The sequence below is a fragment of the Pan troglodytes genome, chromosome 12 (genome assembly GCF_028858775.2).
Source record: "Pan troglodytes isolate AG18354 chromosome 12, NHGRI_mPanTro3-v2.0_pri, whole genome shotgun sequence".
In the NCBI taxonomy this organism is placed as follows: Eukaryota; Metazoa; Chordata; class Mammalia; order Primates; family Hominidae; genus Pan; species Pan troglodytes.
Window position 1 is genome coordinate 31,689,200 of NC_072410.2, and position 20,788 is coordinate 31,709,987.

General features: G+C 47.8%; 2 protein-coding genes across 3 annotated transcripts in view; one reads left to right on the forward strand and one right to left on the reverse strand.

The window, feature by feature from the left end:
• Positions 1-8,024, reverse strand: part of LOC112204070 (aquaporin-7B) — a 21,156-nt gene extending 13,132 nt beyond the window's left edge. The window contains 3 exon segments of the mRNA XM_054677561.1: positions 6,054-6,104; positions 7,188-7,229; positions 7,880-8,024. Of these exon segments, the coding sequence (XP_054533536.1) occupies positions 6,054-6,104; positions 7,188-7,229; positions 7,880-8,024 (238 nt within the window).
• Positions 7,471-20,788, forward strand: part of LOC750038 (monofunctional C1-tetrahydrofolate synthase, mitochondrial-like) — a 22,758-nt gene continuing 9,440 nt past the window's right edge. The window contains exons 1-4 of one of the 2 annotated variants that reach the window (XM_054678009.2): positions 7,471-8,255; positions 9,127-9,234; positions 11,573-11,725; positions 20,539-20,606. In XM_054678009.2, coding sequence (XP_054533984.1) covers positions 8,235-8,255; positions 9,127-9,234; positions 11,573-11,725; positions 20,539-20,586 — 330 coding nt within the window. In that variant the 5' untranslated portion in view covers positions 7,471-8,234 and the 3' untranslated portion in view covers positions 20,587-20,606. Of the gene's footprint in view, positions 8,256-9,126; positions 9,235-11,572; positions 11,726-16,347; positions 16,634-20,538; positions 20,607-20,788 lie in introns of those variants that run through there. The other variant, XM_024354474.3, reaches the window with a different exon arrangement.

Sequence of the window (20,788 nt, forward strand, 5' to 3'; positions counted from 1 at the left end):
ATTGGAGACACTTGAGAGCCATGGGGACTTGGAGAGGAACTGGGGTAGATGGCCAGGCCATGCCCCTTCTAATTGGGACTAGACCAGTAAAAACGGCACACCAATGAGGCCACTTTGCAGACGGGCAGGTGGGGAGCTGAAAGTGCAATCCATGGTGCCAACAAGCCTCTGCGAAAAAGCAGGGTGGGAGAGAGCAGGCTGGAAAGTAGAGCTCAGTTGTCTATGTCTGTCCATCTGTCTGTCTGCCTATCTGCTAGAGCCAGAACTTTGGGGTCACAGGCCAGGGCCTGGCAACAGTGAGGCACTCTACAAACAGCATGAGGTGTGACAAAGTCTGCTGCCGAGCTCTGTAAACAGCACTGAGCGCTGAAACATGCGCCAGGTTCTGTCAAAAATGAAGGGGTCAGCAAAATGCATGAGGCTGTGCAACCAGGTCAGTGCAAACAGAGGTTTGTGAGAGAGTGAGTGAATGAATGAATGACCAAGAGAGAGGGAGGGAGAAAAGGAAGGACTGGATCTACTTCCTGGTGTATCTTCAGTGCCCAGCACCATGCCAGGCACATAGTAGATGTGAATAAATATTTGTTGAATGAGTGAAAACTGGGGAATGTGTCTTACTCTCAACTAGATCCTCAGAGCTTCCCAAAGGGCCTGGCACTTGATTTATATTTAGTTAAGTGCACGGTTAGATGGAAAGGTAGATGAAACAGGTGAGTAACAGGTCCCAAATCTGCATATAGGGAGATGTATAGGACTGGAGTTTGGGGAAGGTGGCGGGGTGGGACTGGAGGATAAAGAGGAAGAAGAGGGGCTGGGCCCGGTAGCTCACGCCTATAATCCCAGCACTTTGGGAGGCCAAGGTGGGCAGATCACCTGAGGTCAGGAGTTCGAGACCAGCCTGACCAACATAGAGAAACTCCATCTCTACTAAAAAATACAAAATTAGCCAGGCGTGGTGGTGCATGCCTGTAATCCCAGCTACTTTGGAGGCTGAGGCAGGAGAATCACTTGAACATGGAAGATGGAGGTTGTGGTGAGCCGAGATCTTGCCACTGCACTCCAGCCTGGGCAACAAGAGCGAGACTCCATCTCAAAAAAAAAAAAAGAAGAAGAGGGATACAGATACCTCTAAGTGTGGCCTTAGTCACTCTGCTATCTCACTGTCTGCATGCCCGGAAGCTGACACCAGCCCCTCAACTCCTCTGGCCAGCCCATCCTTGCACATCACGTACTGCCTTAGCTGTAGGCCTTTGCACATGCCAGTCCTACACCGAGAATGGTCCCCTGCCTCCCCAGAGGCTCCTTTACCTGCCAGCCTTCTTTTCTTGACCTAAATTTCCCTTTCTCTGGGAAAGCCTCCTACCCTCTCCTCTAGGCCATTCACTTCTTCCACATGCCCCACGGTGCCCACTCTTTCAGCTGGGGCAATGCTCATCACACTGCATAGTAATTGCTCAGTTAGGCCAGGCACAGTGGCTCACGCCTGTAATCCCAGCACTTGCCGAGGCGAGCTGATCGCCTGAGCCCAGGAGTTCAAGACCAGCCTGGGCAGTATGACAAAACCTCATCTCTACAAAAAAAAAAAAAAAAAAAAAAAAAAAAAAAAAATTAGTCAGGTGTTGTGGTGTATGCCTGTGGTCCCAGCTAATGGGGAGGCTGATGTGAGAGGATTGCCTGAGCCCAGAAGGCAGAGGTTGCAGTGAGCTGAGATCACACCACTGCACTCCAGCGTGGGTGACAGAGCGACACCCTGTCTCAAAAAAAAAAAAAAAAAAAAAAGCTTAATTAATTAGCGGTTTTTCTTCCTAAGGGCTGGGATCATACCAGTTTGCTTCACTGCAGTGCCTGAACATAGTAGGCATAGTAGATTCAATAAATCTTTGGTTCCTTGGCTGGTTGTTGCCTGCTCTGTGCTGATGAGAAAGGAGCCAGGCTTCCAGGATTCCCTTGGTGTTCTTGGCTCCCTGCTCTGTCTACCTCTCCCCTGCCTCTATGGTACCTTCCCAGGACTGTCTTTGGGCTGCTGCTTGCATTGGTAGGGTCTCTTCTTCAGGGCTGAGGAGGCTGGTCATGGGATAATGAGATCCCTATACGATGCTGCATGGGAGCTGGAGTTGGATGGGGGCCAGTGGAATATCCGCGCAACTCTGCATCCCCCTCCATCTACTCATCCCTGGTTTTGTTTCTCTGGGGTAAGGAATAGAGCAAGGACTGGGATGGGTGAGCTATGAACAGAGGGTCTCAGCTGAAAAGTGGAAGATGTTTTATTCCATGCCTGGACGTCTCTCATTCCCTCTGCTTACTTTTTGCTGCTGTGAGGTCAGGGGAATTTAGGAGCCCTGAGGAATGCTGCTGCTCTCCCTAGCCGGGCAAGGTGACCCTCCACTGGCTCTCATCCAACCCCACCTCCCATGCTGGAGGTAACCACAGAAGAGGAGAGGGAAGTGGACAGAGCAGAAAGACAAGAACACCAAGAGAGTTCTGGAAGCCTGGCTCCTTCCTCATCACCACACAGCAGGCAAGACACAGTAAGCAACAGATAACCACCAACCAGCCAATGAACTCAAGATTTCTTGAATCTACTATGCCTAGAATGTTCAGTCACTGCAGTAAAGGACACTGGTACAATCCAGCCCGTCGGAAGAAAAGCAATCAATTGAGCAATTACTATGCAGTGTGATGAGCATTGCCCCAGCTGAAAGAGTGGGCACTGTGGGGCATGTGGAGGAAGTGAATGGCCTAGAGGAGGGGGTAGGAGACTCCCAGAGAAAGGGAAATTTAGGTCAAGAAAAGAAGGCTGGAGGGTAAAGGAGCCTCCAGGGAGGCAGGGATCACTCTGGGCGTAGGACTGGCATGTGCAAAGGCCTGCAACTAAGGCAGTATCCAATGTGCAGGAATGGGCTGGCCATGGAGGAGTGGAGGTGGCATGAGATGGGCAGAGAGGGGCCAGGGCCAGGTGGCAGAAGGCCTCATGGCCCACATTAGGGAGTCTGAACTCTACCAGAGGGCCATGGGCCAAGTGGAGGATTTCAGCAGGAGAGCTGCCTCCCCTGTGGAGGCCAGGATGGAGGAAGTGGAGTGGAGGCAGGGTGAGCATCAGCTTCTCCACAGATGGGTGGAGAAGTGGTGGCAGCCTGAGCCACAGAGATGGCAGTGCCAATGGCCACAAGAGCACAGTCAAGCTGACAGGCTTGGTGTTCAGTTAGAGAGGGAAGGGAGCGGGGCAGCTCAGCGATGCCCTCAGGTCCTGGCTAGGGCAGCGGAATGACTAGCGTGGGGCACAGCAGAGAAGCTGTGGGAGAATGGACAAGGAGGCCCTTTCTGGACATGTTGAGTGTGAGGAGCCCGCTAGACACTTGGGTGGGATGGCCAGTGAGGAGGCAGCTGGTCATGTGGTCTCACTTACAGACACATTTGGAGGACAGCAAATCACAGATGGTCATCTGAGCCATGGGCATAGATGAGAGAGCTCAAGGAGAGGGTACAGACTAAGAAGAGGGGCCCAAGAAAGCCAGCCTACAAAGCAAGAAACTGACAGCCAACCAGATCCCCTAAGTAATCTGCTAACCAAGGAACTAAATAGCTAACAACTCACTACCGCCTGTTTCTTTTCTTTTTCTTTCTTTCTTTTTTTTTTTTTTTTTGAGACAGGGTCTCACTCTGTCACCCAGGCTGAAGTGCAGTGGCACAGTCAAAGCTCACTGAAGCCTAGACTTCCCAGGGTTCAAGTGATCCTCCCACCTCAGCCTCCCAAGTAGTTGGGACTACAGGAGCATGCCACCATGACCGGCTATTTTTTCTTGTTTTGTGTAGAGATGGGGTTTTGCCATGTTACCCAAGCTGGTCCCAAACTCCTGGACCCAAGCAATCCTCCAGCCTCAGCCTCCCAAGGTGCAGGGATTTCAGGCGTGAGCCACCATGCCTGGTGGCTTACTAACCCTTTGACTAACCTATCAAAAACCAACTAACTGATTCTCCTGTTAACCAGCTATTAACTCATTGAATTATCTAATCAACCAGTCAACCATAAACTATCCAACTAACCACGAGCCAACAATTCAACCTGCTAACCAACATTTCTTCATTCAACAAACATTTGTTGGCCAGGCATGGTGACTCATGCCTGTAATCCCAACACTTTAGGAGGCTGAGGCAGGTGGATCACTTGAGGTCAGGAGTTCAAGACCAGCCTGGCCAACATGGCAGAACCCCATTTCCACTAAAAAAAAAAAAAAAATTAGCTGGGCGTGGTGGCAGGTGCCTGTAATCCCAGCTGGGGTGGGGGCTGAGACGTGAGAATCGCTTGAGCCCAAGAAGCAGAAGTTGCAGTGAGCTGAGATCATGCCACTGCACTCCAGCATGGGCAACAGAACAAGACTCCATCTCAAAAAAAGAAAAAATTTTTGTTGAGCACCTACTTATGAGTCAAGCACCAGGGATACAAGGTCAAAACCCACTCTCCACTCTTGGGTCACTCTGTTTAATAGAAGAGATGGGTAATGGCAACACCACCAGAGAGAAGCAGCCTGGGACTGGGGGAGCTCAGGGGAGGCATGGGAGGTGAGGCCTGAAGGGAGTTTTGAAGAATGGGCGGGTGGTGTCCTGACATGGCCATGGGGGAGTAGGGTGGTGGTAGAAAGAATGGTGGAAGCTGTGCACATTCTAGATATTTTAGGAGATTTGTGACTGGATGTTAGGCATGGGGGAGAGGGAAGTATCAAGGACATGACCTTGACTTCTGGCTTGAGCAACTGAAGAGAAGGGGACCCCTGACTGAGCCAAGAGCACAGGAGGAGTGGACTTGTGGGGGGCGGAGGAGGCTGTTTCCATCTAGGAGCTGAGTTGCCTGTGAGACACCAGTGGGTCTCTAGAAACAGGATCTAAAGCCCTGGAAAGAGACGTAGGCTAGAGGCAATGATGTCAACAGAGGGACACTATTCATTCTCTCCGTCCAAGTGTACAACAGGCAAATATCCCTGCTTGTGTGGAGCTGACAGCAATGAAATGTAATAAGTAAGTACATTTGTATAAGCGAAGGTACCAGCTCCTATGGGAAAAAACAGAGCAAGGAGAGGGGAATTGGGAGTGCAGGGGCTGGAGATGGGGTGTGATTTCAAATAGGGCAGTCAGAGTAATCCTTGTTGAGAAGGTGGCCTTGGAGCAAAGCCATGAAGGAGATGAGAGTGGGCTGTATGTTAACTGCAGAAAGCCTCTCAGATGGAGGGAATAGTCACCAGAGGACTCTCAGCATGTTTGAAGAAAGCAAAGAAAGTCAGTGTGAGGCCAGGTGCAGTGGCTCACACCTGTAATCCCAACATTTTGGGAGGCCGAGGCGGGTGGATCACCTGAGGTCAGGAGTTCAAGAACAGCCTGGCGAACATGGCGAAACCCCATTGCTACTAAAAATACAAAAAAAAAAAAAAAAACAACTAATTAGCTGGGCATGGTAGTGTGTGCCTGTAATCCTGTAATCCCAGCTACTCAGGAAGCTAAGGCAAGAGAATCGCTTGAACCTGGGAGAAGGAGGTTGCAGTGACCCAAGATTGTGCCATTGCACTCCAGCCTGGGTGACAGAACTGGATTCCATCTCAAAAAAAAAAAAAAAAAAAAAGAAAGAAAAAAAAAAACAGAAAAGAAACTCAGTGTGGCTGGAGGAGGGAGACCAGGGGGCTGGAGTGGGGAGGCCAGAAAGCTAACAAGGACTACATAGGCAGGGCCTTGGCCATTGCAAGGACTGGCTCTTTTTCACCCCAAAGACAGCTGAGCCTGAGAGGGTGAGAGGTGCTGAGTGCAGTTGAGTTGAAGGCCACCTGCATGCCTTGACCCTCATCCAAGTATTTCTGAGCCTCCCCTCACCCCAGGACCCAGCCCAGGCAACAGGTGGAAGATGCTTTTCTTCTGGGACCTCAGAGGTGAGTGGGTGGGTGGGGAGGAGGAGGTCGAGGGGGGACAGCTGCCCCAAGGGAGAGGCTGAGGATGGAGCAGGGAGGGCACTGAAGTGGGCTGGGTGGAGGACAGGGGGCTGGAGGGTGAGAAGAGGGTGGGGTACTTACTGCCTGTGCCCAGATGCTTGAACCATGTTTTGTCCTTCAGATTTGTAGATGCTGAGGAGCCAAAGAGAGGTCACTAGGGCTGGAGGACACAGAACTTGGCCCCACACTTCCATCAGACCTTGGTCCCCAGGGGAGAAGCCCTGGGGCAGCTCCTGCTAGTGCCACTCCCTTAACCCAGCCAAGCAACAGGGAGGGAGGAGTGGTGCTCAGCCAATGAGGCGACGCCCTGGAGCCCCACCCCACCCATGCTGGCCCCAGGACCCCAACCCCAGGCCAGACCCTCCAGTGCTCCTCCTGACCTTCCCTGTCTGCAGCCCAGCTTTGGACTGTGGAGATGCCCTCAGCCTCTACTCAGTGGCTCCAGCCTCATATTTGCGTGCTATACCTTTAACCTCAAGCCCTCTTGCTGCTAACTTAAGCTGTGACTGTCCAGGACCTGCACACACACATACATGCACACATGCACACACACACACAGAAGGTGAACACACAGGATGAGGCCCTGAAAACTCATTTCACCCGTGTACCTCACCCAAAAATTCCCCTTTGTACTCCTATCTTTATCTCTAACTGACAGCATGAAGGTAGCCTGAAGTCCCCTCACCCTATCTGTCCTCCTGATTCTCTAGCCCAGTTCCCTCTAGTTCCAGCACAGACTCTTATCTCCAGCCCTGACTGTTGAAACCCTCCAGTCCCAGCTCCAGCCCCTCAGGAGGGGACTGCGTGGGAGGAATGACTCCAGCAAGCCGGCAGCTGACCCGTCTCCTGCCTGCACGCCTCCCCCTGTGGTCCACTGCTGGTGGTCTTCAGCTCTCTCCTCGTCCCATCCCCATGGTCTGCTGACAGCCCAGCCCAGTGCATCCCTGCCATCTCTGCTCTACCGCTGGTCCTCCCAACAACCAACTTACAGGTAAGGAAACTGAGGCCCAGAGAGAAGGTGTATGTGCCTGTGTCACACAGCAACACAGGACTGCACCATAACAAGAAAGCCGGGACTTCCACTCCCAGCAGGGGCTCCTTCCCCAAACAATCCCTCAGTCACCTCCTCGCTGTATGGTACCCAGGGAATGGCCCTTCCAGATCTGGGCACTGAGGAGGCTGCCCCATCCCCACCCTGCCTGGAGCCCCACTCACTCTGCTGAAATGTCTTCTGATTCTCAGCCTCTGCCTTGGGGGCTTCTCAGTTAAAGCGCATCTTGATCTTGTTCCTCCATGACTGTCCCTGGCTCAGCTTCCACCCCCAGCTGGGGCTCAGCTATCCCTGTGTCCCCAGTCCAGAGCCTGCCTCTCAGCCCTCCCAGGGCGGCCTCGAGCGCTGCTCCTGCTCCTCCAGGAGAGAGGTCAGTAAGGCAGGGGTTTGGCTGGTGCCACTTGAACCAAGTCCAGATGCACTGCCCAAAATAACATCCCTCATCCGGCCAGCAGTGCCGTGGAGACCGAGTTCTGAAGCAGGCCTTTGTGAGGTCAGAGGTGGAGTTCTGGGTGGGCACTCTGGGCCTCACAGTCCCAGAGGAAAGGCCTGTCCTCCAAGCCAATGTGCAGCCTGACTCTGGGGCCAGCGCCTGAGGAAGCCCTCCCTGAGCCCCAGCCCTGGGGAAGGCTGAAGAGGCCTCTGAGACCCCAGCGCTGGGGAGAGCTGTGCAGAATAGGACTGGAGGTGGAAGTGTTGGAGATTAACAGCCAGATGGAGGGGATGGGGGGAGGCCCTGGGTCAGTCCTCAGGGAACCCCCATTCTGAAGGGGGAGAGGGAAACTCAGGCCCAGTCCTCAGGGGCCCCCAGTCTGAGAGGAAGGAGGACACACGAGCCATATTTGCAGAGAAACACCAGCCTGCGAGAGGAGGTAGAAGCCCAGGCCTGGCCCTCCAAGGGCCCCTAGTCTGAGGAGCAGTCCACCTGCCCTCGGGAAAACACCTCCCTTAGGAAAGGCCAGCAAGGCCCCCGTAAAGGAGCCACAGCTGGATCGGGGCATGGGGCTCGGGGCCCAGCGGCGTGGGAGCTCCGGGACTGAGGTGCAATCAGGAGAGACCCTGGGGGCCAGCGGCAGTCCAAGAGGACTTTTGGAGCCAAGACCTGACTGGATCTCAAACAATGGGGCAGGCAGTTTGGGGTTTCAGCAGGTGGCCCAGTGCTGAGACACAAGGGAGTTGTTTCTGGTCTGCAGACACTGAGGACACTTGCTATGTGGCGTGGTGGACGGTGGGTAAGTCCTGGGAATTTCTGGCACCAGCTTCCATGGTTGGGAAGGGGCATAGGATTCAGTTGTCCAAAGCTCAGGTGTGGGAATGGAACTGTCCTGTAGAGGGTGCCAAAGACCAGGTCTGGAAACTGCATAGCCCCAGTCCCCACCCCCACACACACCGTCCCACCCCTTCCAGCTTTTCCTGCAGATCTTTCTGCAGGGGTGAGGCAGGGAGAGGAAGGGGTCAGCCGCAGTCCCGAGGCTTCCTAGTCAGAAGCCCTCTGTAAGGCACTAACTTCCCTCTTCCCTCTGCAGATTTTTTTTTTTTTTTTTGAGACGGAGTCCCACTCCACCCAGGCTGGAGTGCAGTGGCACAATCTTGTCTCACCACAGTCTCTGCCTCCCAGTTCAAGTGATTCTCCTGCCTCAGCCTCCCAAGTAGCTGGGATTACAGACATGCATCACCAAGCCCAGCTAGTTGTTTTGGATTTTTAGTAAAGACGGGGTGTCACCATATTGGTCAGGCTGGTTTCGAACTCCTGACCTCAGGTAATCCACCCGCCTCCGCCTCCCAAAGTACTGGGATTATAGGTGTGAGCCACTGTGCCCGGCCTCCCTCTGCAGATTCTACGTGGGCTCTAAGCAGCCTCTAAATTGCCTGAACACCTAAGGCTTATTTGCTAGTTGACGTCTGATCTATTCTGACACTGAAAATTTCAGTGCTTTAGGGTGCTAAAAGGAAAAAAGAGGGTTTGCAAGGAATCCTGCAGTTGCTGAGGGGGTACCCTGATAAGGGAATTTTAAGCAATTACAGTAAGTGTCACTAAACTTTTTAAAAAATCTTTAACCAGATTAAACTTACACAATTTTGTTATAATTTGTGTTTCTGCAGCTTCCAATTGTGGACAAGATAAGGACCATTGCCCAGGCTGTCTATGGAGCCAAAGATATCGAACTCTGTCCTGAGGCACAAGTCAAAATAGATCGTTACACTCAGCAGGTAAAAGTTGTACTTTTAAGGGAAAAGAAAAAATTCACCTTAGGCTCTCAGAATACTCAGCTTGACTTGAGGATTTGTACATGTCTCACCAGCTAACCTTTGCTTAATCTATTGTCTGGTTAATAAAGATGAAAGTAATATCCTCGGATAGAGTGCAGACTATATTTAGAACTTTATGGTGAGGCATGTATCCTCTGATCCATGCATCATTTACTTCTGTGACTATAAATGTGTCTGATATGGGTGGTATCCCTGTTTGTAGGTGATGTGTGATCTTTCATCCCTCCCACTCAGCCCAGAATGTTGAAACTATCCTTTGGAGTATAGCTGCGGAGTCAGATTTAGATGAATTGCAATGCTTCCTCTTCCTTACAGGCCTCTTACTACCTTAAAAATGCTAGCAAGGTGCCAGGGTAGGCAGATAGGAGTGCAGCCTATAAAGATGGGAATGTTTGCTGTTCTTATGCAAGCGGTTCATTGGCTTTTTACTGAGCTGGTCCACTGAGGTTGAAGGCTCCATCATCTTCTACCTCTAGCCACTGAGAAAGGCAAGTAGGCAAACAGCTGGGAAGGTGGCTATGATCTGACAGCATGTGTCATCACCTAGTCCAGTGACAGTCATGATGAATCAACTCCATTACAGGAGGCTCAGCCACCTTTTACCAAAAGGACCATGTACCTCCAGTGTCCCTCCTACTTTGGTGTAATCAGATAGATAGAAGTCAGAACATTTTAAGAGCCTGCTGGCTAAAGAGCTTCATGAATGGTAGTGTTGACCTTATCTTTAAAAACAATCTCCAACTCCTTATTCTTTTTTGTAAACCCATTTGAAATTTTGTTAAATGCTACCATTGCCAGCCAGGGTATTTGTTCTCCTAGGTTTGGTAAAATAGGAACTCAGAAAGTTCTAAATTCTTAGAATTTTCCCTGATGTTCTTGGCTTACCCTTTACAAAAAGGATTCCCAAGCACTGCTCTGTGCCTAGGCATTGTGGTGAAGTTTTCATTCATGTGCAATGAACCAAGTAAAATAAGGTCATTCTCATGAGGTTGCTTTGTTTTTTTTCTCTGAGTTTTTAATAATGATATTTAAGACTATCATTTATTGTAATATTAAGTCTTTTCTCCTTTCAGTGTTAAAATGTTATTTCTTTTATGAAGTAATCTGGTGACAGTATATATCATACTGGTTGGTTTCTGTTTCTTTTTAATATGCCTACTGACAAAATTTTTACATTAGCAAACCTATAGAAATTACTTTAATATTTAACCATGTCTGAAATTCAAAATTCTGGCACCATTCTGAAAGGCAGTTGTGATTCTCACTCAGCAAAATTCTTATCAGTATAGAAGAGTGGAGATTTCAAAAAGAAAATGGCCCCAAGCCCAAGTCCTCCCTAAATTAAGACTCTAAGATCTTCCAAATAGTTTTAGGCTAAGTCTTATGAAAATTTGACTAAAGATTTCATTCCCTTTATCTCTATCAAGGAAATACTCCTTAAAAGTCATGTCAACCAGGCACGGTGCTCACACCTGTAATCCCAGCACTTTGTGGGGGCAAGGCAGAGGATCAGTTGAAGCCAGGAGTTTGAGACCACTCTGAGCAACATAGCAAAACCTCCATCTCTATTTTTATTTTTTTTAAAGTTAGTGCCAAGTATGTGGTTGCAATGAATTAGCAAAGCCTCTAAAGGAACACTATTTGCCATTTAATCAGAAACAGCCTTCGAAGACACTGTGCTTTTTGTGAGACACCACATGTGACTTCCTGCTCTTTCACCTTTGGAACTCTGGGTCAGACATAGACTTTGGTCCTTAAAAACAAGAAGCTTAAATAGTGACCTCATCTTAGTTCTTGTAATGTAGTTGCTGATCAAATAACCATGATTCATGAACCAACACAAAGGAACCCTTTGCTTCTTGACTGACTCCAGAATGAGTGAACAACATGACTAAGAGCCTAGTCGCAGAGCCTTTCTCCAGACTACCTTGCTGGGTCCCGGATATTAATAGTCTTGGAAAGCGGTTTCTACAGCTGCTGCTTTGCCTGAAAATAGCAATGCTTTTCCCAAACATGCACATAACACTGCCTTCTCTTAATGAGAACCTCCAAAATAAACAAAAGTCACCCTTGACCTACTAAACAGTCATCACATGGAGATGAGTTTTTATCCTCACCTTCTTGCTTCTTCAGTGAACAAGTAGTAACAAGCAGCTCCTGCGTGTGCCTCGATCTGAGCTGGCATACCATTGCTGCCGAGACTGTATAAAGTGCAAATTGAAAAACACAGGAGACTCACATCTATATCAGTGAACACATTTTCTTTCCTTTCTTACAGGGTTTTGGAAATTTGCCCATCTGCATGGCAAAGACCGACCTTTCTCTGTCTCACCAACCTGACAAAAAAGGTGTGCCAAGGGACTTCATCTTACCTATCAGTGATGTCCGGGCCAGCACAGGTGCTGGGTTCATTTACCCTTTGGTCGGAACGGTGAGTGAGTCACATTTTCCAAAAACCCTCCCCATTCTGCATTGTCGCAGTGCCTCAAATCGTTATGCTCCACCCGCTCTTTAAAAATCATGGATTAGGGAGAATTGGGAGTAATTAATAGTACAGTATTCGCTATTTTTCTAAACACTCTGTCTCACCTACCTTTGCCATTGTGGTTTGGGTTTTTCTTTTTTTAGATCATGTGTTCAGGATCCTTAGAGTCATAATACTAATTTCCTTCCTAAGGCAAGTAAGAACATAACTTGGGAGAATTCAGTCTGTTATTTAAATGGTAGAATGGCTTAGGACAGTGGTTGTCAACCTTTATCACACATAGCACCCAAAATGATGTAATCAGTAGGGTTGACTGCTCACACCAGACAGGATCTGCCCAGTCACCCCAAGGGCTGGGGAAAGCAGTCCTCACCCTCTCACTTCCCCAGCACATCAGGTGGGAAGTTCTGGCTTAGGAAATTACTGAATCATATGAATTCTCATTTTTGATGTTGTTGTGATGGGATTACATTGTTATTGGTTGATTATTCTGTTATTTTGTGTTATCTATGGAGGTAAAGGAGATGAGCAGAGATATAAAAGCTTATCAAAGTGCTTAAAATCCATGAAGATTGGATTCATTTGGTATAGCTACACAGTGATAGCCTTCCGTTGGTACCATCAGTGGCCTAAATTTGATTTCTTGTCTTTGGGAGTGCTCCTGAATTTGGTTTAGAATAAAAAAGAATTCTTAAAACCTGGCAGATCCCATGACAAGAAAAGAAAAAAAATTCTAACCCATCATTATCATCATCATTAGTGCAAAGTGATCTGAGCTTAAACAGCATACATTATAATAATTTTTTATAATAAACCATGTGGCTCTATTGTGCAGACAAGCAATAGACAGACAAAAAGTGCAGATTCTTGCCATGATATTTACATACTTCATCTAATATTGGACACAATGTTTTTTCAATCAGCATCATTTGAATTCTTCCTGCATGTGAGGCACAGAGATTTTAAGATGAGCAGGTGTGAGATGCATGGATTTGAATAGCATAGAGGTATCTGGAGAGCATTGTGTTGATATTCTGAATGCCCTCAGATCCCAGGGGGATAACAGCTCATTATGCCTGGGGTAGAACTTACCTGGGCTGTGGAAGAAGAGGGGATTCTTCAAAAAGGGCTCAACCTCTGAACTGGCAAAACAGTGAGTTTTGACTCAAAGGCACCAGAGTACTAATACATGACATCCTCTCCTGGGGTGATCCAATGTGGCTGGAGTTGGATGAGGTGGGGAGGCTGGGGATGGGAATGGGAATGGGATTGGGATAGCAGGACGGGGTCACATGGCCAAGGATCTTGAAGACCATCTCATGGAACTTGAATCTGATCTCTACACACTGAGGAGCCACGGTAGGGTGGGTTTCTTGTTTGTTTCTTGGTTTTTTTTTTTTTTTTTTTTTTTTAAATAAGGAGGAGAAGAATGTGGCCTGATGTGTATTTTAGAAAAATAGCTCTGGCAGCAATGTGGAGAATGTTTAGTGAAAAGAGAACCAGGCCCAGAGAGGTGGGTTAATTCAGCTGGGGCCAGAGGAAATCAAGGTCCGCACTTTGGCCACAGAAGTAGATACGGAGAGTGGGGGTGAATTGCAGACATACTCTAAAAGTATCCTCCTACAGTAGGGGCCGGGTGAAGGGACTGTTCTAGCTTGGTGACTGGCTGGTGATGCCATCACCGTGTCATGGAAAGGACACGGGAGGAGGCAGATTGGCCAAGCCAGAAATGAGCCTGGCTTGAAGAGAGAGAGCTCAGAGGGTTAATAGGATCTAAGGAACAGTCTGTGTCTCCACTGGAAATACAGATACAGCGCTCCAAAGAAAGGGGCAGGAAGGTCGCCCTGGTGGGTTTAAGGATATGGGTGAAGGCACTCATTAAACAAGAGACACAGGGATAGCTGGAAATCAGTGAGAAGAGAGTAAAGGAAGACACCCCTGAAACACCCACTTTAATGCAGCCGACTCCTGGCAGGGGTGCCTTCCAGAAGGCAGGAAGGAAGGAGCAGGGGCATGGCAGAGAACATCCAGAAAAATCCCACAGACACCGCTCACAGCAATGTTGACGCAGAGAGAAGGGTCCAGATGAAATGGGTTCTGAATGACATTTTCAGGCCTACAGTTCAGATCAGCAGTTGCCATGAGTTGGGGGAGGGAAGTGTTTGACTGCAGAGGGGCAGGAGGGAACTTTTTGGGATAATGGAAATACCCTATGTTTTGACATGGTAGTGATTCCATGGCTATATACATTCTTCCAGACTCATAGACCTATACACATGTGTTGCCCAGGCTGGACTCAAACTCCTGATCTCAAGCAATCCTCCCACCTCAGCTTCCCAAGTTGCTGTGACTATAGGTTCATGCCACTGTGCTGGGCCTGTGTATCATTTAGTTATACCTCAGTTAACAAAAATGGGTACTGAAGAGCTTGCTGTATATTCCTTAGAATGGCCTCAGTCAGCCGGGTGCAGTGACTCACGCCTGTAATCCCAGCACTTTGGGAGGCCAAGGTGGGGGGATCACAAGGTCAGGAGTTCGAGACCTGCCTGGCCAAAAGGGTGAAACCCCATCTCTACTAAAAATACAAAAATTTGCTGGGCATGATGGCGGGCACCTATAATCCCAGCTACTCGGGAGGCTGAGGCAGGAGAATTGCTTGAACCTGGGAGGCAGAGGTTGCAGTAAGCCAAGACTGTGCCATTGTGCTTCAGCCCGGGTGACAGAGCAAGACTCCATCTCTAAATAAATAAATACATACATACATACATAGAATGGCCTCAGTGATGGCCACTTTACTCCTGAGCTTTAGTTGGCAAAGGCCTTGGCTTAGGGATAAGAGGGCGGCTGGACAGTGCAGGCCCAGAGAGACTGGACCATCAGGGGAAGTGAGGGGTGACGGAGGTGCCCAAACAGAGCATGAAATGGTAGAGTAGATGAGAAGGTTAGCCTCGATCACGATCTGTCCTGTCCTACCCTCTGAGGACTCTAAACCCCGCAGCAGTTCACCCAACAAATTCATTCACTCGGCCAATGCTGCATAAGGCACTCAGCTCGGGGCTACAGGAAGCCCCAACCTAAAGAAGCTTTCTCTGCTTCAGGTAGTTTACAGCTGGTAGACGCAGATAGAAGTGAATTAGCAAAGAAAATAGTTTGATATAAAAATTGTGCATTTAACTGCAAGCTTAATTCACTTCTGAGCATTTAATAGCCATTAAACAAAAACCAGGGCCCACACAGTGGTTCACACTTACAATCCAAGCACTTTTGGAAGCCAAGGTAGAAGGATTGCTTCAGGCCAGGAGTTCAAGACCAGCCTGGGCAACATAGCCAGACTGTGCCTCTACTTAAACCAAAATTAGCCAGGAGTCATGGCACACACCTGGAGTCCCAGCTACTCAGGAGGCTGAAATGGGAGGATTACTTGAGCCCAGGAGTTTGAGGCTACACTGACCTATGATCATATCATTGCACTCCAGCCTGGGAGATAGAGTGAGACCTCTGTCTCTAAAAAAATGGAATAAAATAATAAAAAACACAATATAATTTAAAATCTTTGGAGTCACTAAACAAATATACAATGTGAATCTCCTCCCACTCCAGCTAACACTACCATATCCAACACCAGGTAAAGACCAAAGCCGTTCTGGAAAATCAGAATCTGTTGCCATGGCTCATGCCTGGACACCAGGCTGTCCGCTCCTGACGTCACTCTTTGACTTATGACTTGTTAGAAAATGAATGCGTGGAATGGCCCTGGAGGAGCCGCTGCAGCTCTCTGGGTTTCCTGAAGTGAGCCCTCTGTGTCATTATCTGGTCTTCTCAGCCCTCAGCCGAGTTCCTCCTGTGGCCACATGTGGGGTCGCAGTGAGCATCAGTGCACAGTGATGAAATCTGGAACAATTGGGTGTGGGGTGTGAGGGAAGGGAGTGGTGCCAGACTACAGAAGTTCCTGGAGGTCAGGAAACTCTCACTGGAGGCGGTGGCCCTAGAGGGCTGCTTTCTATGACAGAGCAGGAAGCTTCATGTGTAGTGGGACACATGCATCAGAGGGGCCAGGATCTCCTAATAAGGACTGGTATTTACTTTTACTTGAACCCATTCTGGGCCTTACCACAGTCTGCTGAAATGCCTTGAACATTCATCACCCATGTGGGAGACAGGATAGTAATTTCCTGCTGAGATGACTGAGGGGACAGGGAATGGGGACATCAGGGGGACTGGCTCCTGCAGGTGGGAAAATTCTAGCAAAACGAATCACTCTTCTGCTTAGTCACCCAATGTGCGCTTATTAGAGTGCTGCTGAAAAACATATTCATCTATCCACTCCAGAAAGATAGTCCAAACTGAGAACTCAAGATCAGAAAGGCTCCCAATCTCCTGCAGGGTTCATTCATTTACTCAGTGAATTATTAAATGCCTACAGCACGCAGGGCCATCAGCCCAACGGTTATGAGAAAGAGATTCAGTCCTTCCCTCACAGGCCTTATGATAGACTCCAGTAAATAAAACCATACAGGCACAGAATGTGGCAGGCTTTATAAGAAAGCCTCTCTTGTTGTGTCCTCAAGGGAAGCAGAGAATCTCCCCTCTGGCTCTAGTTGGAGAATCCCAACCCAAGCAAGTCCATCTTTGAACAATAAACATCTCCAGTATTGCTGGCTTTGGAAGACCCCATGGTGAGATGCTGGAGCTTTTTTCCGCTCCTGATTTCACTTTCTAAATATTTACTTTTACTTTCCATGTTCACTTGTAGGCCAGAGTTTTTTTTCCTACCATTGAATTATTTCATCATGTTCTATTTAATTATTGTTTTAATTGGCATTGGTGACCACAAATAATAATAAATACTATTAACTGGTGTAACAGCTTCACTAGTCTATTTAACTTCCCCATGCTGTTGTAACTGAAGCACCCAGCACAAGCATTCCCAGCTCGTGGATGTCTAAGACCTTTGAGGTCATTCTTACATGCATTGCTAGTGTTTTCCATATTCCTTGATGGTAACCAATTTTTCCTTCCTAAAATAACTTTCTTCATTCCTAGTAAGTTTCATATGTATTTTGTGTATTCTTCCCTCTTTTTTATGACATTATACATATTATTGAAAGCTAGAAAACAATACAAGATGCTTGACTGACATAATACCACTTAGTACATCTTTTTGTAAGAAATAGATTTTCTAATACAAATCTTTGATATAGGAAGAAATGAGCAAGTTGTTTTTTAAGGTTTTCCAACCCTATATTCTACTACAAATTACCCTGTTATGGTATGCTTCCAAAATTCTTTCAAGGATTACAGTTTATAGTGTTCAATAAACCTAATAGTTTATAAAACTTCTCAAAAAATAATCTCATGCCAAAAATAATTTAGTAGTAGGTGGTCTTTGTCTTGTGGTCACATTGTTTTGATATTGTCTTTAAGTTTCTGTAATTTACAGGGGCTGCTTAATCAGTTGGCATAAATTTCATGACAAAAATGCTAATATGTAAGCAAAGTATATGAAATGGTATTTTTGAGAAGTAAATTACATTCCATATAGAAAAAGACTAGAAAGACTACACCAAAACCTTAAATTAGACAGTGATATTATAAGTAGCTTTTTTTCTTCTCTTTTTTGTATAGATCAAATTACTACGTTGGGCGTATATCACTTTTATAACATGAAAATACAGTAAATAGGGCGATGATAAACTGCAAGTGCTTGGGGAGAAGGCTTAACTCAGGCCAGTTGCAAGAGAGTGAGAACACACACGCAGCCTGTGGGAGCGGGCTCCGTGCCGTCACCTGGCCGGTCCTGGCTGTGTTGCTGTGTTTTCGCACCTCAAAAGTTGGGACAGCAAGGAAAGGCCATAAGAGCTAGAATGTTTCTATAAGAAGTGTATTCAGTATGATTTGTCTAGCTCTGACTAATGTGTGCAAACCCCAGATTCCACTAAGCAAATGCAAGATTGTTTTTCCCTGTTAATTTGTTCCTGGGCCCTTCTTGCTTACTGTGTTGGGCATTGGAGAGGGGGTGATTGACTTCTTTCTTCTCACAGTGTTTTCTCTCTCTCTCTTTTTTTTTTTTTTTTTTTTTTTTTGAGACAGAGTATTGCTCTGTCACCCAGGCTGGAGTGCAGTAGCATGATCTCGGCTCCCTGCAACCTCCGCCTTCCAGGTTCAAGTGATACTCCTGCCTCAGCCTCCCAAGTAGCGTGGACTACAAGTGCATGCCACCACATCTGGCTCATTTTTTATATTTTTCATAGAGACTGGGGTCTCACCATATTGGCCGGGCTGTTCTCAAACTCCTGACCTCAAGTAAGCCACCATGCCCAGCCATCTCTCACAGTGTTTTTTAAAACAACAATGCATTTTCACAACAGTTGGCCTGGAGAGGTGTCCAACCAAGTTGGAATTCATAGCAGATATCCATTTGAAGTTAATTTTTGGTGTATTTGACTGTTTTCCATTGACTTCACATTGAGGCAGTGAGAGAGACTTGAAGAACTTAGAATATGAACCCTTTTCTCACTGGCAAACATGGGACATAGAGGCATATCTTGACAGCAATTTATGGCAACACTCTGGGCTGGAATCTAGGGGTTAGGCAGCCTGGCCGGTTTTGTAAATTAGCCAGGCCACCCTCAGAGTCAGTTTGAGGGTTTAGTGGGAAGCCTGAATAAAAAGAGAAGTTAAACTTTTAAGAAAAGGGTCAAGCTTTAAAACTGGAATTGGCTTTTCAAATTTAATGAGTAAAAAGAAACCCCAAAACTGGAATAGTAATTGTGGAGAAGTACAAATTATAATATTTGGAATATCATCTACAAGGAATGAAACTATCCAGAAGCATTTAGATGGTAGTCATTGATTGTAGGGCATCTCTGGGGGCAGGGTGGCTCCTGGCACTGTAGAGAAAGACCATCGGTGCTTCTGTCTCCCAGTTGGAGGAAAGGGATACACTGTGGAGGTCCCAGCAGCTTAGGGCCTGCCCCCATGTGGTTATCTCTGCACGGTTTCCTTCCCTCTGTCTTCCTGTAACTCTTTCACCCTGGCCCCTGTGCCCTTTCTGGGCAGAGGGTGACAGGAGGCACTGCATGGGTGCATTCTTTTTTTTTTTTTTTGAGATAGAGTCTTACTCTGTTGCGTGGGCTGGAGTGCAGTGGTGTGATCTCGGCTCACTGCAACCTCCATCTCCCGGGTTCAAGCGATTCTCCTGCCTCAGCTTCCCGAGTAGCTGGGATTACAGGCGGCCACCACTACGCCCAGCTAATTTTTTCCAATTTTAGTAGAGACGGGGTTTCACCACATTGTTCAGGCTGGTCTCAAACTTCCGACCTCGTGATTCACCTGCGTCAGCCTCCCAACGTGCTGGGATTACAAATGTGAGCCACCGCCCCCAGCCAAGTACATGCTTTTTTTCCTCTTGTTGGGATTGGCCTGGGCTATACCTATCTCATGGTGGAAGCCTGCCTAGGGACCAGGCCCTAGAAGACCAGCAGTTTATTTAACTGGGTTGGCCTTTGTCCCCACTCCCTGTGACCCGGCCCTGCCATATCTTTACCCAGGTGCACCACTGACATCATTGCTCGGCTGGACTCTGGAAAGCAGGAAATTGCTGGAGCATGTTTGGGGCATCAGTGATGTCACCCGCTACGAATGCCGGGTGGGGTTACTGGACTGAGGGCCATGAAAAAAGAAAGCTGCGGCCCTGCCCCGTGGACTCACTGCCATTCTGTTCTTTCTCACGTTTCGGTTCAGCTCACTTTGTTTTCCGTCCCCCTCCCTCTACTGTAAAAGTATGTACTCAGTGTTTCATTTCCTGCTGGATCTGATTCAGGTCAGTGATGAAGTTCTTTGCGAGCTCAGTGGGGAGGCGTTTCCTCCCCTTCATACCGGCCCTGCTTAGGGATGCATGGTTGGTTATATACTTGCTTCACTCGGTTAGGCATGGAGGAGAATTCATTCAGACCTCATAGGTTTAAATCAAATGCGTGACCCTTCACATTTTCCAGAGATTTAGACAGTTACAGTGAGACAATTAAACATTCACCCCCCAAGCTGCACTTGGAGATGTGTAAGCAGTAATGTAGGCATGCGCTCCCCATGATATGAGAGTGTGCAGAATGCCACTCCCCACAGCAGGTCCACCAGGACCTCCTCAGGGAGCATCTTGCCTACAAAATCACCCATCCCTTTTTCCCCACTCTCTTCACTTTCCCTACGTTTCCACTCCCACACCCACAAATAAACAAAGAAACTTTGAGCTTATTTTACAAAAGTCTTTGAAATGGCCCTCCTCTCTCTGATGCTCCTGGGCCCTGGTTTGGCCCCATCTGTGCAGTCTCTCATGAGTGTGAAATAAGCCAGGTTTGGCTCATGCTCTCCCTGTGAGCTTGCTCTCCCCGTGAGCCTGCCCTCTCCATCTGGCCTCACTTTGTTTGTGTCCCTGTGTCCTTTGTCTCTGATCCTGGGATCCTGGTGGTTTCCTCCTCCCCGCCCAGCTTGGGTCCTTTTCCCCAGGGTTCTTCCCTATCTCTACATCAGAATTTCCTGCTTTCTCCTAAATATGCATTTCCCTGGCCCAGGCATCCATTGCTTCCTCTCATCGTGAGGTCCCTGCAGCAGGCTGCCGGTGGTGTTGTGGCCATGCCTTCCTCCACAACCCAAGGAAAGCTACATGTGTGTCTATCCCATAGGGAAGGAGTCATCCCTGTCTCTTCAGTGTGGCATGTTCAGGAGGAAGGAAAGTAACCAGTGTCGTTCTCAATTTCCAGAAACTGTTTATCATATTGACAAGAAGAAGAAAGCTTTGTGACTCATGAGAATGATGTTTTCCTCTCTGGTACGTAAGGTTATGTAGGTCCAATCCATTTGTGTAGAGGATCTTTTCTCCCTTAATGTGATGTAAACTTATTTTTAGCACAAGTATAAAACTACTTTAAATGAAATCAGCCTCAGCCAGGGAAATATGCTGAGTAATAATGTTGCCAGGTACTATACCACTGAGTTGAGTTTGCAATTCAC